General features: G+C 34.6%; 2 protein-coding genes across 21 annotated transcripts; one reads left to right on the forward strand and one right to left on the reverse strand.

Annotated features, from left to right (window-relative positions):
- Positions 1–41: 41 nt before the first annotated feature.
- LOC124890280 (phytanoyl-CoA dioxygenase-like) lies at positions 42–5279 on the forward strand. 20 transcript variants are annotated; one of them, XR_007049072.1, is made up of 9 exons: positions 51–299; positions 421–493; positions 949–1011; positions 1150–1269; positions 1385–1471; positions 1720–1760; positions 2890–3070; positions 3723–3763; positions 5033–5279. XR_007049072.1 is itself a non-coding variant. In XM_047402143.1 (7 exons), exons 1-6 carry the CDS (start codon positions 173–175, stop codon positions 1757–1759), a joined length of 510 nt encoding a protein of 169 aa, XP_047258099.1. In that variant the 5' UTR covers positions 51–172; the 3' UTR covers position 1760; positions 2890–3071. The 20 variants fall into 20 exon arrangements, 1 of the variants encoding a protein (XP_047258099.1); XR_007049075.1 differs by lacking the exons at positions 3723–3763; positions 5033–5279 and adding an exon at positions 3521–3721 and having other exon boundaries at positions 42–299; positions 939–1011; positions 1199–1269; XR_007049071.1 differs by having other exon boundaries at positions 3723–5279.
- Positions 3955–4499, reverse strand: LOC124890275. The gene is made up of 2 exons (XM_047402118.1): positions 4357–4499; positions 3955–4282 (listed from the first exon to the last, which is right to left on the reverse strand). The coding sequence occupies exons 1-2, from the start codon at positions 4446–4448 to the stop codon at positions 3955–3957; spliced, it is 420 nt and encodes a 139-aa protein (XP_047258074.1). The 5' UTR covers positions 4449–4499.
- Positions 5280–19118: the final 13839 nt, after the last annotated feature.

The following is a 19118-nucleotide window of genomic DNA, read 5'->3' on the forward strand; positions in this document are numbered from 1 at the left end:
TCAGGCCGTAAAGCATTTTGTATTCTATTCTTTTTCAACTATCATCTATATTATTTTCAAGATGTTGAGACTTGAGAGGCATTTATCTGATTCTATATTGATTGCAATGGAGAATACTGGTCTTTCGTGTTCTCTTCTTCAGTAGTTTTCTGCTAATTATATATTCCAATATATGGCTCATTGTTCCCCGCAACTAATTTGGAACAGAAATGATGCTGGACTGGCAACTGCAAAGTTGGCTCTAGCCGTGGAGAAACATGTGCTGAATTTAGGATCCGTTGACACTGTTGGAACTGTTGGTAAGTTAATATCTTTTGCCTCATAATAGAAGACACTGGTATAGGGTCAACTACCTTGTGCTTTTATGAATCATTGAACTAATTGACGTGTGGAACAACTAATTAGCGTGAGAACTATTAGGTGAACTATTAGACTGCCTCCGCGACCCTTCAGGAATGACGATTGCTATGTTTCTGGAGTCACTGCTGCTAAGGTATGTTTTCTCCTCCACCGCTTATGTTGTTATTTATTCAGGGAGGTGCTTTACAACTCGCAGAAATATTGTGTTCCTGATTCAAATTCAAAAGTAAGGTGCAGTCACAAAGTTCTTTAATTCATTTTAAATAGTTAGATGATTCGAATCCAAACCCCACTATGTGGGAATATAATGGGTTTTTAGTTGTCATAGGTAGATGCTTCGGATAGAACTCATTAATTGGGACATCTAAAGAACTAATATATTCGGCATTAGTTGTAAGAGCACTTTTAATGTAGTTGAGTAGTACACTGGCACTAAATGTAGGGCACTTCACTAGTCTATTCCAATTAGGAGTAAGCTAAAAGAACAAATAAACTTCATAGAGAAAGAGTTATCCATTCAACATCTTCTAAATAATTGGTGCCGCACCAAGATAACTCTTTTCTGTACACTGAACTAGCAACATGCAGTGGCTTGTGGCTAGCTTTCGAGGATTCAACAATTGTAAATGGCTGTCTATGGGCTATACCAAGGTCCCACATTAGTATTGTTTCTCCCAACTCTTTTTTGTCTTTGCTACCTTGGCCAAACAGGCTGTAGATCATTTAATCTTCCGTATAACAGACATAATGTTCTACTTTTTTATGCGGCCTTATGAGGAGATTCCTTAGAGATGAAAATGGGGTTCATTTTGATATGCCATCTCCCTGCTATAACCAGAAAGATTTCATTCCACTTGAAGTAAAGGCTGGATCTTTGGTAGTCATTCATGGAGATCTTTTTCACCAGAGGTCAGTCGCTTCCAGAATTTGTGTGGGACCATATAGAACTGTCAGTTATGCTACCATTTGTATATGGTTCATTAGGATATTTTTTCACCCATTCAATCTTAATATATATTTTCAGTTTTGAGAATCAGTCTTCAAAGTCACGACATGCATACAGTTTACATGTGGTGGATACTAATGGCTGCAAATGGGCAGAAGACAACTCGTGAGTGGCCAGGGATTTTTGTTTAATTTTCTTTGTCTTGATTCTTAATGCCATGTTTTACTCTTAAGGCAAAAAGAAGGTTGTGCTAACTGTCATTATATCAGGAAAGACCTTTAATGTCCAATTAGGGACCTGCTAAGGTCTGTACAGTTTGTTCAGGGTGGTGTAGATTATATTACCTTCCCAAAAAAGGGTGTAGATTATATTACCTCCCACTGAACTATTAGACTGCCTCCGCGACCCTTCAGGAATGACGATTGCTATGCTTCTGGAGTCAATTGCTGCTAAGGTATGTTTTCTCCTCCACCGCTTATGTTGTTATTTATTCAGGGAAGTGCTTAACAACGCGCAAAAATATTGTGTTCCTGATTCAAATTCAAAAGTAAGGTGCAGGCACAAAGTTCTTTAATTTATTTTAAATAGTTAGATGATTCGAATCCAAACTCCACTATGTGGGAATACAATGGGTTTTTTATTGTCATAGTTAGATGCTTCGGATGGAACTCATTAATTGGGACATCTAAAGAACTAATATATTCGACATTAGTTGTAAGAGCACTTTTAATGTAGTTGAGTAGTACGCTGCCACTAAATGTAGGGCACTTCGCTAGTCTATTCCAATTAGGAGGAGTAAGCTAAAAGAACAAATAAACTTCATAGAGAAAGAGTTATCCATACAACATCTTCTAAATAATTGGTTCTGAATTACTAAAACTTGCAAGGTTAGACTGTATACAATAAGACCCAATTTGGTCCTATCTGTCCCCAGATCCGCATAGCGGGAGATAAGTGCACCATACTGCCCTTTGTAATAGCTACATCTTACTTCGGGTCCATTGCATGGCATGTTTATTTATTTTATCATCTAGTGGGAATCTATTTAATTGTTTTATCCTTTTAACCTCTAAAACCGGTATTGAAGTGCACCGGTCTCCTCTTGTGACTCTTTCAAACTGTACTTTTAACTAATCTTTTATGATAAAGCTAGATACTCTGTCTTCTAGTTGTAAAGTTAAGGCAAATATTAAGATTGTCCAGAATGCTATGAAAGTTCACCTAATTTTTTGACAAAAATCTTATTATATCTGCATCTGGATTGGATCACATGCACTTACTTAATGTGAGAAACCATTCGGTTAATATTCGATGATATGTCTTAGCATCAGGCGACCTCCAGAATAACTTCTTAGATTTTAAAAAATTGAGTATTTTCTTCTCTTAGATTATAACAGGATGGAGATGAAAAAGTTGCATGTAGGTAGGGTGATAATTTGTATTAATGAGCCTATTTTTCGAGATGTAGTCATTGAACTCTACCATAGACGTATCTATAACCATTCAATCCATAGTCCACTCTCATGTCTCTTTATTGTGTCAAACTTGTGCTCTTTACTGAGTTCTTTGTTGTCCGTGTGCAGAATCATTGATGCACGGGCTGTAGTGCTGAGTTAATGTATGTCCTGGAACCAACGAAGAAGGCTGCGGCTGTCAAGTTAATTGATGATTGATTAATGATCTTGTTTCTATGTACGGATACTACTACTATCATTTTTCACGCCTAGCAAGTTAATTGAAGACGGAATAATGATCTTTTTCTATGTAAGGATTCTACTACTCTCATTTTTTATTTTTTTTTCATATTATTTTTCAATCATGCTCAATTTTTTCTCACACCAGCATTTTTTCTACTTTGTCTACTGAAACTTGTTTGTGTAAGGAAACACATTCAGCATGATATTTAAAGATGTTTTTCAAACTGTAATTTACGGAGTGAAACAACCACACATATTCTTCATTACATTAGCAAATATCTAATATAGTACTTGTTCATTACAAAATAAACTGAAATTAAAATTAACATAAAAGTTACAGTTGAACATGGACTCGCCTACTCATGTTTCTTTTCCTTCTTAATCACTTTGCGGATCTTGTTGGTGGATTGTTTGTCAGTACATTCAACATCATATTCCTGCATTGACAATTTTCCAACACCTTTGCTTCTTTTGGTATATTGTTTTTCTATGGAATTAACACTAATTTCTGTTACAGATGATCCGCAACCTGATAGATTGTTCTTGATGGGAGTCTGTAATAGATTGCATAGATTAAAACTGTGTTAGATAAGTATAAAACTCGTATTCATACTAAAATTTATTCAGCTTTTTTATTTTGATAAATATCTGTATAATAATTATGTAAATGATAAAATAAAGTTTTTAATAATTATCACTCTCTTTTGTTTGCGTCAAAGGTTGATATGCAAAGAAAAAAGATGAATATCCATTACAAAAGGTATGTTATTACTTTATAGCAAATTATTATACTTTTTGAAAAGTTTAGATTTAAACACCTTCAAATGTAACATATAATTACCTCAAAAAGCTCATCACCTCCCTTGTTTTGTGCACCTTCAAACAGAGCATCTTAATGAAATATAGTAATGTCATTAAAATAAAATTTATAATTTTTATAGAACTTGAGATTTATATTTCTTTATAAGAAGTACCACTTACAGTGTATTTTAGTGAAGGATGACAATATTCCTTGAAAAGAGATTCATCATCAGCAAATTTTAGAACTTTGTAGATTTCATCCTGCTTGTATATATTAGATTCCTTCACCATGACCTTAAACATGAGTCTTTTTTCAACGATATCATTCAATTCACTTGGATACGAACATTCATCATTATCAATTAAGCTCTCCTTTAGCTCTTTTGCAGTTTTCCCCATAAGTTGCACAGCTTCATGGTTCCAAAGTAATAGGGTTATAAGACCAGTTCCATCCATTACACGCACTTGTAGCCTATACCTGAAATTCATTCTTTATCATTTTAATAAAATAAAGTTTTTTCTTAATAATAATTCATGTAGGATTGTAATAACCTGTGAACAACTTTTGCCTCTGAATTGCATTTTGGACAAAAAAATGAGTTTCCATCTTGTTCAACCTTTATAATACACTTGTTGCAAGCCATGTATGATCAACCATGATCAAGATCAAAACAAACAACTTTTGCAGCAATCCAATAGCTAGCTTCCTGTTTGATAGAGAAAATATTGTTATAATATTTAAACACATTGTGTTAAGTTAATCGGGAATGAAAAAGTTTATTCAACTCACTTCTGTGCATACAATCAAATTATTGATATATTTAAAAGGTACAATTCCTTTGACTAACTCATCCGTGATAGAATAACACTGTTGAGAACTTGTCTGGCTAAGCCGCTCATAGTTAGAATAACATGCTGCATTTAATCTGAATGAAAAATAGTATAAAATTATACATTTATCTATATTCTAAATTTTAATATTAAATTTAGTTGATTAATGTGTTAAACAATAGTTGGATGTGACAAACCTGGATTTAAAAGCAATAGATTGCGGTAGAGATGGATTTATCCATAGCTTAGTTTGATACCAACAACTACGAACGGAGTAGACATCTGTTTGAAATAATATTTAGAATTTGAAAATAAAAATAATTTTTGAATAAATCTGTTATGTATTATAGTTTGAAATATTCGAACCTCTGAATTTTTGAACCTTCATAAATTGAAGAACCACAATCAAATGTTCATCTGTGGATGCACTCAAATAAGGTTGAATTTGATCCACAAGTTCGCCCCATAAAGTTGTTGAAAGTCTATTTCTCCTGTAAGAATAAAGATTTCATTTGTGTGGTATGTGCATTTATTAAAATGATTGTTTGTTCTCAACGATCAGTGGATGTGCTAGTGCCACAAATTGTAATGTAAAAAAGAAAATAAGGCATACTTATCATCTTCTAGCACAATATTTATAAATACACTATTAGTGTCTCCTTGCTTGAATGTTTGAACACCTTTATATGTCACAACCTGACCAACAACATCTATAAATATAGATGGATTAGTAAAAATAAAAAGCACATATTATTGATAAATTTTAAACTGACTATGAATGAGAATCATTATAAAAAAGTTCTGTGTCATCGATAATATGGTGAATTGTCAGTTGGTCAAATGGACGCAAATTAAAGATGTCCATATGAAATGACGAATCAGTAATTTTCTCGACAGAAGTCGTTTTTATGAAAATCAACCTGTGCATTGTAGTCTTAAATTTCTTTGAATTTGATGTAATAACAAAGTTGTTAATGCGATATAACCCAAGTTCCTCCATCTTGTTCTTGAAAAACTTAATATCATACTTGCCTATTGAAGCATGTATGCGATCACCCTAATTTGAGATAGAAATTAGTATTGTTCACTGTGTATACAATGTTAAAAATAAAAAAGGAAGATTATTAATGTAAACACCGTGAAATATGAAAAATTAATAAAAAGCAATTAGTACCTTAGAATCCTGTAAGACGAATAATTCTTACTCTCAAATTTCATTGCATAGAACTGCTTGTCATTTGTGAGATGCTATGAAAAGCCATACATGGTTATGGCAGTACTACGTAAATTGCAGAATGTTAGAAATATAAGCACATGTATAAACTGCGGAAAATGTAGAACCTAATAAGGATTAAATAAGAAAATGAGTTGTAATAGAAAAAGGAGTTTAGTGGATGGTTATAAGACTAACTCCTTCAAACTATCCCTAATAAAAAAGATATACACGTTTCTGTTTAATTTCGTACTTTTTACTTTTTATTTGTTTAAATTTTAATAATTAAAATAAACAAACTTGTTAGATGGCTTGTGTATATCTTATTTTCCTTTTAGCATTTGTTGTTGCTTAAAATTTTGTCCTAATTATTATAATTTTTTTATTTACAGTTATTGATGTTTAAATATTTTTTAAGAATGTAATTAATGGCAGTTTTTTTTTTCATATTTAGGTAATGTTGTTTTATTTGGCAGTTATCGGTTTAAATTTTAATAATTAAAATAAACAAACTTGTTAGATGGCGTGTGTATATCTCATTTTATTTTTAGCATTTGTTGTTGTTTAAAATTTTGTCCTAATTATTATAATTTTTTTTTTTGCAGTTATTGATGTTTAAATATTTTTTAAGATTGTAATTAAAAAGGTTTTTTTTTTCATCTTTAGTTAATGTTTTTTTTTCATTTATTGTTGTTTTAATTTTAAATATTGTAATTGTTGTTTATTTTGTAGTTATTTTTGTTTAAATTTGTTTTGTAGTTATTTTTATTTAAATTTGTATTGTAGTTTTTCTTTAATGTTGTAATGAAAATTAAAATTTGTATATTTTGTAATATAAGTTATTTTTTAAGATAATATTATTATTATTAAAGGTAAAATAATTAGTAAAATTGTATTAGCAAATTAGCAAAAATTATTTTTAAGTGGACGGTGTTATTCTTCTTTTAATAACTGTATTTCCATTGTAATAGGGATGGGGAAGTTAAGTGTGTTTAAAAAATAGGTTTTTAAATATTTTTTTTTTAAATATTGCTGCTTTTATGAGGTACTGCCACATGGCAGTTTTGCCTCACTTATTAGATATAGATAGATTTTATATTAATTATAATATATTTAAAATATTATAATTATTTTACCACGAATCTATGCGATATCTGAGTGCGAATATATCAGAGTGAAAGGGATGGGGTTGGCACCCCTCTACGTGGAAATTAGGCAAAAGGGACACCTCATTAAATGTGTCATTAGATTAGTTAATATATTGACAAGTCATGATGAAGATAAGCATTAAGGAATGTGAACATTTCTATATAAATGTAAGTTTCATTCTGACATGAAGTTGGAGAAATTATTCTGTTTGTAGGTTTGTTTTTTAATTTTTTCAAAAAGGTTTGTTATCAGTAGATCTTCCTTCACGCTTGAATACATCTCCGAGGAATTTTTTTACCTATTGTATCAATTTATTCAAGTCTAGGTTCTAGTAGAACACTATTTGGAGGCTTTTCAGAGATATTTTAGCTTTGTCGTTCAGGTAGATTAGGCTTATCATATATTTAGATTGAGTTTATTTACTGAAATTGTGTAATAATATGCTAGTTTTTGGATAAGTAATTGTAGTTGCATATATATATATATATATATAAACATACCTTATTTATCCGAATTAGGACCCCGTTCTAGTAAATTTTGGTATTTTATCTTTCAATATACTATAGCGTCTATCACTTTAGGACGTGGAATTAAATTGCAAAATTATGAATTTGCTCCTTTTAAATTAAGACATACGTACGGTAATTAGACGTGTTTTAGCTTCTATTCAGGTTTAGTATATATTTTATTTCTGTCATTGATTGTGAATTTTGGTACCACGTTGACATTGTTATGGTATGGTATGAATTTTAATATTACAGTTGGGTATGATTACTTTGAGTTCTGGTTTGATTCCGACATCTTATTATAGTGTGGTTCATTTGAGTTTCGGTTCGAGTCCGGTATCTGATTATGGTTGTAAATCCTTTGAGTTCCGATTTGAGTTCGGCATCTGATTATGAGTTCAAGTGTATATTATATATGTGGCCTCTCGTTATTACCCACTATGTCCGATTCGAATTTGGCACGTGTCCTCTTGTTATTATCCACCACTATCGGTTTGAGTCTGGTGTCTGTCCTCTCGTTACTACCTATTGGTACCGGTTCAAGCCAGTTGCATATCTGGATGACTACTATGATTTGTTGGGATTGATTTAGTTATGAATTATTTATGTTTATTTTTGTTAATTACTTATTATGTGTCCCACCGGCTAATGGGGGTACGGTTGGGTTAATTGTCTTCTTTAGTGTGCCTAGCAGGCTTATGTGGCCTAGTTAGGTTATGTTTAATTTGTCTGTTATTGCTGCATTACTTATTTTCTATATGACTTATATTTATTCCTTTAAAGCATTTGCGTAACTTGGTAGTTGTTTACCTTTCCATTCCTATTTACGGATGACTCAGATTACGCCCTTGCATTGTAGTTATACCTTTTCTGTATTGAGCTCAGTCGGCCGATGATGCCTACTGATATCCGTTGCTTTGCTACTCATACTACACTTCTGCATCTTTTTCCTGATGAAGATCCGAGTAGTAGCAGTCGACATTGACGTGATTCCTACCTTCCAGTACTGATTCAGAGCAGGGTGAGCTTACTGTCATCCGAGGCTGATCCTCCTCTATTTACTCCAGTTTAGTCTTTTGTACTCGAGATTGCTTGTATATATTAGGTATATTTTGAATTTTGTCTAGTTCTCTGGGTATATTTTAGTAGTGGCTCTAGTACTGACCTTACCAGGTCTTAGGAGGGATTCATTTGTGTATTTGGTCCTTTTTCTTTTCCTCGTTTTAATATATGGTATATGTTTCCTTTTTGTTTGTCACTTGTTATTACTATTGCTATCATTATATGTGATCTTTTTTGATTTCTGTCTGTTAGCCCGTTACCTATTGTTTCGGACTATGTGTAATACATCGTACTTTTTCTTAATCCAGTTCAGCTTCTATTGTGTGAAATGTTTAGTAGATGAAAAATGTTCATAGAAATCACCTAGAGCCAAGTTGAACCAAGAACCTTAGATTCGTCCAAAGGTTGGTGTTCTATTCTACAAGGGTCAAATTTGTAAGGGTATAACTATTGATGTATGTAGAATTTTCCACCTTAAGACCCACCAAATTATAGATAATTGAGTCATCTTTCTAACGATACCAATTTTGCCTAAATTCAATACGTGGGTGGGAAGTTATGACACTTTTCGTGAGAGGTAGTAACTCACCCCGATTATGCCGCATCACAGTGATCCCCAAAATCACACTCATCCTTTTTTAGTAGCTCACCATGATTGGCAAGTGTCGCGCCAGAAATCGCACTGGAACAGGTACCGCGTTGCGTTGGAGTGCAAATTCGCACTCATCCGTTTCCAGTGACGCACGCAATGTGATAGCACCGCATCGCGGAGGAGTGAAAATTTGCACTCGTCTATTTCTAGTGACGCAATGCGATAGCACCATGTCGCGGAGGAGTCCAAATTCGCACTTATCCATTTCTAGTGACGCAATGCGATAGCACCACATCGTGGAAGAGTGCAAATTCACACTCGTCTGTTTTCCAGTGATGCAATGTGATAGCACCGCATCGCGCCAAGGTGTAAAATCAGGATTCCAGTCGCGAGTTTAAGTTTCGGAAGGGCATTTAAGTCAATTACTTTTTCCCTAATTTGTGAAAATAGAGAATTTAACCCTATTCTAAGCATATTACGCTCTTTATTCACCAATTTCCTCTCCAAGAAACTCTAGAACTTCAACTTTAAGTCCAAGAAATCCAACTTTTCACCATTCCTTTTTCAAGATAGTCAAGAATTCAAGTTTCCGGGTTCAAGAACTTTAAGAAGAAGCTTCAAGAACATCGTTAGAAATTCAAAGTTCAAAGTTTTGCATTCAAACAATCAAATAAGGTATGTGGGGTTATAAACAGGGATACTCCTTTCATCCTTGTGCCCAAAACTAGTCTTTAAAGTTGAATTTATATGATTTACAGTTTAGGGTTCATACCCAATAATCATTATTTGAAGATTATGATGTTACAAGTGACTTAACTATTGAATTACATCTCTATTTTGTATGTTTATGCGTGTAACGTGATTACATATACATTGAGATTTTAATTTCACTATTTTGACTAGAATTATTACAGAATGTCAAGATTTTGATTATTGAGCATGACTTGGTGTTAAATTCCACATGAGTTTAAAGCACGGGTTATTAAGCCTCAGTTTGAATATTGATATTTCAAGAAAATAAGGCTTTTAAGCACCTATGATTAGTTCATATTCAGATTTTAAGAAAAGATTTGATCTTTTGATCTCAGCTAAGATATGGAATCCACTTCATAGTTTTGAGTACAGTTTAAAGTAACAGATACACAACTGATTTTCATTATAAACCCTTATGCAAATTTTAAAGTGGATATCCTACAGAATGAGCATACAACTTAAAGGGAGTAGTATTTAGCATCGAGTTGGGTATGTTCACATGCTCCAGAACTATGAGCCAACGTAGGTACAGATTCAGATTATTTCTATTTATATGGATGACAGATACAGATTATGATCACTTAGCTCAGGTTCTAATCCTGGATAAGAGTATGACACCTCTCCCTAATGTGAGGTTTTCCTTTATGGGAACTAGACGTTGGGCACTATGATAGCTCACATAGTGTATGTCGGTTAGAAGAACCTCCCAAAAACCTAAGTCCTAAAATAGAATAACAGAACAACTTTTAGAAACTAAGTGTAAAGGCTCACAAATTTACTCAGATATGGTCCTACTTAAGACATTACTTACAGAATTTCAACTTTTAGTTTTCATATGATAAAAGCGAGTCCTTCCTACACTTAGTATGCATGATTTGAAAATAGATTTCAAGTACAGATTTAGAACTAAGCATGGTGGCTCACAGTATACATATAGTATGTTTTACCATTCATGATTTATGACATCATCTTTCAGTTACTCAAGCCATTGTGAGCCATTTATACTTAGCATTCATTGTTTATAAAAATTATATACTTTTCGTCACTGTTTTACTTATGAATTCACCCCTATATGCTTAGTACATTCCAAAAGTACTAATCCATATATACGTCTATGTGCTACATTGTTTAATAATGTAGGTCCAGGTACTCAGATCCAGCAACGTGATTGACCGAGAGTATCTCTATCTACATCCTGACAGTTGGTGAGTCCTCATAGTTCGGGGACCTATTCATTCAGATTTCAAACTTTTCAGAGTAGTTTGTTCAGTTATTTTCAGTCTGTTCGAGTCAACGAGGGGTCTGTCCCAGCAACTCTTTAGTTAGTAGTGTTAGAGGCTTATCTGACTATTAGATACATTTCAGACTTACAATGTCAATTATTCAAATTTCCTAGTTAAACACTTTCAAACATTATGCTCAGTTAATTCTAGTTCAGTTCAGACAGTATTCAATAGTTCATTATTGTTTTGCTTGCTTAAATTCCTGTATTATGAGTTACAGTTTCAGTAGAAGGCTTACAGGGTTAGGTTGAGACTACTCGTAGTCTTGAGCACCGTGTGATATCTTGGGACCAGTTTTCAGGGCGTTACACTATGGCTTGGTGTCACGACTCGAGACTACCCCCTAGTCGTAATACGGTGCTTGGAACCACAAGTAACCCCAAGCTAACCCATGAATTGGCATACTGTTAAGCAACTAAATTAAAATATATTAAATAACTGGTTCTGCTGTGTGGAAATATAATCATGAAAAAATCTAGGAAGAATTATAATACTAATACAATTTACAATCTAATGAAAACTTAAGAGAGAACTGAAATTACATGACTATCTCTAATTGACATCTATGAAGCCTCTACTATACTGACTATAAATAGTTGGGACATGCCTCCAACTACCACAAATCAATACATACGAGTAATAAAGTAAGTACATGAACAACATTTGACTGAAGTCCCTGAAATAGGAGAACTCATCACCTGCTGGATGAAAACTGCAACTGTCTGGTCATGATGTGTGGACTATAACTGGTATCTACATTATGAACATTGTAGCCACACAGACATATATATGGATCAGTACTTCTGGAATGTATTGAGAAGCAGGGGTGCATGGAATAAGTAAAACTAATTTCATACATAATCTTAAATCATGCATACTAAGTGTAAGTAGACTTACCAAGAGACTAAATAAACTGAAAGCTAAAATATCTTAAAACACGAGTAACAAATATAATCTGATATGCTGGTGAATCACTGGACTTAGTTTTTTAAAACTTTGCTTTTGTAGAATAAGTAGAATTGAAGCTGGGATACGATAAAAACATGAATACATGAACATATGAAACCAAACATACATGTACTGAGCTGATCTGATTAACCGAATAACTGATGCCTGGGTGTCAGAATAATTGAAATCTAAGTAAAGGGTTAGCTAATGCCTATATACTGAGTTGCTGATACATGAATACGGACTACTGATATCCGAACACTGAATAACTGATGACTAAATACTAATCATGCAATACTGATCTTTACTTAATCTAAATAATTGATTGAATCTGTGGGGTACGGTGCATATGACATAAGGACTAAATAAACAACATAAGATAACTGAGCATGAATTCATGAAAACTATAATATCTGAGAATCCAAAACTAAGTGTTTATCTGTTATGTTACTGAGATAATCTGTAATTTGAAAGACTGAAAGCTTTTAAACTAAATATATGAAAATCTGTACACTAAGTCAAGCAAACCTGAACTAAAAAGACACTGAATACTATATTGAGACTGTGGGAGCTATCATTTAACCAAGATAAACCATGTGAGCTATCACGGAGTCCAACGTCTGACCCACATTGAGGAGGACTGTTCTATCCTTTCCATCAGAATAGAACTTGAACTGTATTGATCACTAAACTGATGTCCCAAAGGACTCGGGAGTCAAGCCTAAATTGAAGGGTAACCCCTGAGAGGAAGTCAAGCCTAAATTGACGGGTGACCCTTCATATCCTATGCTGGCTACGTAGTTCTGGAATACAGGGACTGCTACTAATGACTCTACCTAACTGACGGAGAAGCCGCCATCCCTGCATTCCCTTGATGCTAAATCCTACTCCCAACTGAAATTCACTTAAATACTAACTAGTGCATGCACTGATAACTAATAACTGACAAGCTCGGGTCATGGTATTCTGAAAATAAAAGTGCATATGGATTCTGAGGTAATTACTAACATATAAACTGATATTGGAACTAAAACTATTCTGAGTTTAATTGAACATGATTTCATGACTGATAGTGCTTATTATGATCATAATAACTGATTAAATAGGAATAAATCATGGTTTAACTAAATCATACTTGAAAATCTAAAAATCATGTAAAACACGTAGGTATTGGGTATTCATAACCTGCCAGCACTGAATGACCATAAAGCACGATATCAACACTTAAAACTGTTGTATGGAATCATGGTTCAAAAATTCAAAAGCATAGACACTTCATCAAACACATGGAAGTCATGAACTTGAACATGAGAATGCTTTAAACATGAGACAATAACATGATTACATGACAAATCATAAATTAGGGATTTACATAGAATTCACTTGAAATAGGACATGGACATTTCATCAAAAGATGTAAAGATCATAGCTTGAACATAAGAATATCTTAAACATGAGGGAACAATAGAGTTACTTGCAAAATTCACAACTTGGGGATTCATCGTGAAGTTAATTGAACATTATATAGGAATTTCAATACTCAAACATGATATGACTCATTCTACTTGAAAACACATGAAACCATAACTCGTAATAAAAATCAACAAGAGGTTCATGAGGATACTTCAACTTGAAACACGTAAAACTCATAAATTTAAATTCAAAAATGGTTCTTGGGCTCTATGGGTGAAAGGGGACCCATGGATGAACTCCTACATACCTTAATAGATAATTTCTTGAGGCTTTTCTTGAGGGTTTCTTGAACTTGAAATCTTGAATTCCTTGTGTTCTTGAGAGGAGAACTTGAACTTTGTTCATGGGGGAAAGGGGAGGGTTTTTGTGAGAGTTGATTTGAAGAAGATGGCAAAATAATGACCTTTTAGATGCTATAAATCGTCCTTTGGATATTTGGGGTTGAGGGAAAAGGACGAAAGTGCCCCTTCACCATTATGAAGCTAAAACAGAGGGGGAATAAGCTCTGTATCGCATCATATATTGCATTGAGAGAGCAACACATTGCATCACATATCGCGTTGAGATACCGACGTGCCGCATCCAAATCGCAGACCCTTACTGCCTCTCATAAAAAATGCCATAACTTTTCATTCAGGTGTTGGATTAAGGTAAAATTAGTATCTTTGGAAATCTAACTCAATTATTTACAATTTGGTGGGTCTTGAGCTGCAAAATTCTACCCATTTAAAAAGTTATACACATTCAAATTAAACCCTTGTAGAATCAAATACCAAACTTTGGATGAATCAAAGGCTCTACGCTCAACTTTGTTCTAAGTGATTCTTATGAACATTTTTCACCTCTAAATCACTTCACACACTAGGATAAGGATTATGCCGCATGTATTCAAAAGAAATTCATGGTATTAGAGCTAATACACGTAGGAAAAATACTTCAAAGTCTAGCTAAAAAACTGGGGGGTGTTACACTTAGCTTGCCTGCTGGGGGGAATATGGTAGGTACCATCATGACTTTAGAAATCTAGTCATGATAGATTAGTATCAGAGCCTAGGTTTTATTGGTATTGTTGGTACTAGAGTCAATATTTAGTAGAGTCCTACGGATCAGTACGGAGACTTTTGTATCCTATCTTTGGGGGGCTATAGAGCATTCTTAGGAAAAAAATCTTATTTTCGTTATCCATATTCATGTGTTGGGTTTGAGTTGGTTTTGATTTTTATTTGTTTACTCTTTATGCAGATGTCTAGGATATGAGATTCGAGAGCTGGGGATCGGGACCCCGAGCCTATTGTTAGAGTTCTACCATTAGGTCGAGGACTTCCTAGGGGTCAGGGGAAGGATAGTGAAACATCCCTTGTTCGAGATTAGGAAAGGGATCTATTACCTGATTCTCTCATAGCTCCTGAAATTGAGAGAGCTCTAGGTATTTCGATACGACAGAAGGTGGGCCAGGAGATAGCCCAGGCTCTACCCAGTTTTATATTTTTTTTGGTTCTTCAAGATGTATTGGTAAAATTATTGGGGTTAGTTGGTGGTCCTTCAATCAAGGAAACACAGCCTGTAGCAACGACGCCTAGGGTAGAGGTTCCGCCAACAGCAGTAGTCCCACAGCTAGTGGTATCCCATCCAGTTATGTTTTCAGAGAAGCAGAATATATTGGGTCAATTTTTGAGATTGACTCCACCCAGGTTTGTAGGGACCCCAGGAGCGGATGCTAATGAGTTCTTATCTAGTTGTAAGGAATGGTTGTAGAATTTGGGGTTGGTTGAGGTGCGAAGAGTGGAATTTATTGCTTATCAATTAGACGTGGCAGTAAAGAGGTGGTGGAGAGGGTATCTTGATTCAAGGACAACTGGATTTCCACCGGTGACTTAGACTCAGTTCTCTGAGGCTTTCTTGGGGAAGCATATGCCTCACAGCATACACGAGTGTCTTTAGGATGACTTTACAACACTGAGATAAGGTTTTATGTCTATGGCTAAGTATGAGGTGAGATTCCATGAGTTATCCAGACGCGCTACTATGATTCTACCTACAGAGTATGAACGAATTTGATGGTTTGTCAGGGGATTGAGATTATCACTTTGTAGGGCTATACATAGTTTAGTAACTTCAGGAAAGTTTTTTTCTGAGATAGTTGAGTATGTTTATTCTATAGAGAATATAGATCGTAAGGCCCAAGGGGCAGTAAGAAAAAACCACGTTACTAGGGCATCTACAATGATTCACAGTTCACAGGCTGAGAATTTCATGGTAAGTACCCCCAGCAGCAATCTTCTCAGCATCAGAGTTAACCTGGTCAGCCAGTCCAGGCATCACTTTAGATATCAAATAAGGGTCAACCCAGTTTTAATGATTTCAGTGGTCAGAGAAGTAACTAGCCATAGAAGGGTGTTCAGTCGGGATCATCGAGTCATGATGATCATTCTAGATCTATCATACCTTCTAGACAGAGCAGGGTGCCCGAGGTATGTTATAACTATAGGATTGTTGGTCACTTTGCCCTTGAGTGTCCTTAGCATAGGATGATTGGGCCTTTAGTTTTGACTGTACAACCAATAAGGTTAGTACCGCTGTTAGGTAGGGGTGATGCACAGAGTCAGGGGGATGGTCCATAGGGTTTAGAGGTGGTGGGACAGTCACCCAGTCCAGTAGTGGGCAGGGTCATTTGTATGATGTTCCAGGTAGGTCTGAGTCTGAGGTTTCAAATACTGTGATCACAGGTATAATTTCATATGCCATCATCCAGCTTCTGCTTTGATCTTAATTCCATAATTTCATATGTTTCAGCTTATTTTGCATTGTGGTTAGATTTATGTTTGGAGTCTTTATCTGTGCCATTGTATATAGCTATCCCCGTGAGTGATTCTTTAGTAGTGGATCAGGTATATGGACCATGTTTGGTGATTGTTTGAGATTTTGGTACTAAGGTTGATCTCATTATCCTAGATATGATAGATTTTGATCTAATTCCAGGCATGGGTTGGTTTTCTCCTTGTCGTGCGGTCTTGGATTGTTTTGATCAGATGTTACTTTAGCCTTGCCTAGTGTACCCCGATTGTGTGGCAGGGTTCTATTAGTTGCGTGCCGACGGGAATTATTTTTTTATATTTGGGCTAGGAGACTAATATCGAGGGTTTTTGAGTCATTTCTTTGCTTATGTTAGGGATGTCAGTACCGGGAGTCTATTGTGTGACTCCGTCCCTGTGGTTCGTGAGTTTTCTGATGTGTTTCTGACTAACCTACTTAGCCTTCCTCCTAAGCGTGATATGCGCGCCTAGTATCCCTACCCGTTTGAGCCCTTAGGTATGTCCTTATGCTTTACTTTCACGGATGAAAGTCCTTTTAGTAGTGGATGTTGTAATGACCCTCACGGTTATTTTTCTATATTTTAACATGTTTTTGATATGCAGAGCTTTTCTATAGCTGCCTCAAGTTATTCATGACTTATTGAGATTGATAGTTTGGTTCTCAAGCAGTTCATTTAAGAATTTTAATAATATCTAATTATATTATGGATTATTTAATTTAAATTGACATTTGGTAGAAATATAATTTATTGCCCTTTTAGAATTTTTTTAACTTGTATAAAAATTCTTTAGTTATGATATATTTACATTACTTTATAGTAGCTTTTATAGTCTATTAATATTTTAAGCGGAGATAGCAGATCTAGAAATGTTAAAATGTTATTATTCTATAATAGAGGTCTTACTAGAAATAATTTTCTATTGATTATGGTACATTCAAAATATTATAATTATTTTACCACGAACCCATGAATTTCAGTTTTTGTTTAGGTTTAGTATAAACTTTATTTCTGTCATTGATTATGAATTTTGGTACCACATTGACATTGTTATGGTATGGTATGAATTTTAATATTACAGTTGGGTATGGTTACTTTGAGTTCTGGTTTGAGTCCTGCATCTGATTATGGTTGTGGTTCCTTTGAATTTTGGTTCGAGCCTAACATCAGATTATGATTGTGGATCCTTTGAGTTCTGGTTCGAGTCCTGCATCTAATTATGAGTTCTGGTGTATATTATATATGTGACCCTCGTTGTTAGCCACTATGTTCAGCTCGAATCTGGCATATGTCCTCTTGTTATTATCCATCACTATCGGTTCGAGTCCGGTGTCTGGCCTCTCGTTACTACCCATTGTTGCTGATTAAAGCCCGGTGCACATCTGGATGACTACTATGATTTCTTGGGATTGGTTCAGTTACAGATTATTTATGTTTATTTTCATTAATTACTTATTGTGCGTCCCACTGGCTTATGAAAGTTCGGTTAGGTTAATTGTCTTCTTCAGTGTGCCTAGCGGTCTTATGGGGGACCAGCTAGGTTATGTTTGATTTGTTTGTTATTGTTGCATTACTTATTTTTTGTATCGCTTATATTTATTCCTTCACAACGTTTGTGTAGATTGGTAGTAGTTTACTGTAATACCCCAAAAAATCCAAGCAAATATTAGAACTATGCTTCGAGCTCATGAGAAATGAATTATAGATATTTGGTAGTTTTATGTGAGTTTGATGTATATTAAGGCCTCAAATAATTCCTAGCCATTAGACGAATCAAAATGTCCCTTACCGATTGAGTTTTTGAGGTGAATATTGCTATAGTCATTTTCAAACGACCATATCTTTTGTTCTATTGAGAATTTTCCATCTCAAGACCCACCAAATTTTAGGAAATTGAATTAGCTTTTCAACGATATCAATTTGGCCTAAATCTGCCATGCGGGTGAGAAGTTATGACACTTTTAGTGTGAGGCAGTAGCTCATTGCAATTAGGCCGCATCGCGGTGATGGCCAAAATCACGTTCATCCTTTTTCTAGTGGAGCACCGCGATGGCACCGCATCCTTCCAAAGTGTAATTTCTTACTCGTCCTTTTCCAGTGAAACACCGCGATAGCACCGCATTGTGCTTTTGGGTAAAATTGGGTTTGTCCTTTTTTCAGTGGCGCAATGCGATTGCACTGCGTCGCGTCATTGGTCAAAATCAGGATTTTGAGTTCCGCAATTTAATTTTCCAGGGGTTGATTAGTCTTTAGACATGGCCCTAAATCCGTCCAAAACAAGAAATTAAAACCCTAAGGGGGCATTTTGTGCCCCATTACTCACAATTCCTCTTTAAGAAATTAATCCTCTCTCAAGAACAAATGCTAGCCCTTCAAGATCAAGCTCAAGTTTCAAGAAAACCATCAAGAACCTTCATGAATTCTTCAGTCAAGGTATGTTAAATGTTCATCCATGGGTCCCTTTCACCCATGGAGTCCAAGAATCTAATTTCAAATCCAAAGTTGTGATTTTTACAAGTTATTGTGATTTCAATTGTGATTTTAACCATGAATCCCCATGAATTTTGATTTTATACCATGTTTACATGAAATTATAGTTGTTATTAAACCCCACATTTGAATGATGTTGTTCGCTGATTTAATTCATAATTAGCGATGTTGATGTTGAAATTATGCTATTACAACAAGCTTT

The sequence above is a fragment of the Capsicum annuum genome, unplaced genomic scaffold (genome assembly GCF_002878395.1).
Source record: "Capsicum annuum cultivar UCD-10X-F1 unplaced genomic scaffold, UCD10Xv1.1 ctg1490, whole genome shotgun sequence".
Classification (NCBI taxonomy): domain Eukaryota; kingdom Viridiplantae; phylum Streptophyta; class Magnoliopsida; order Solanales; family Solanaceae; genus Capsicum; species Capsicum annuum.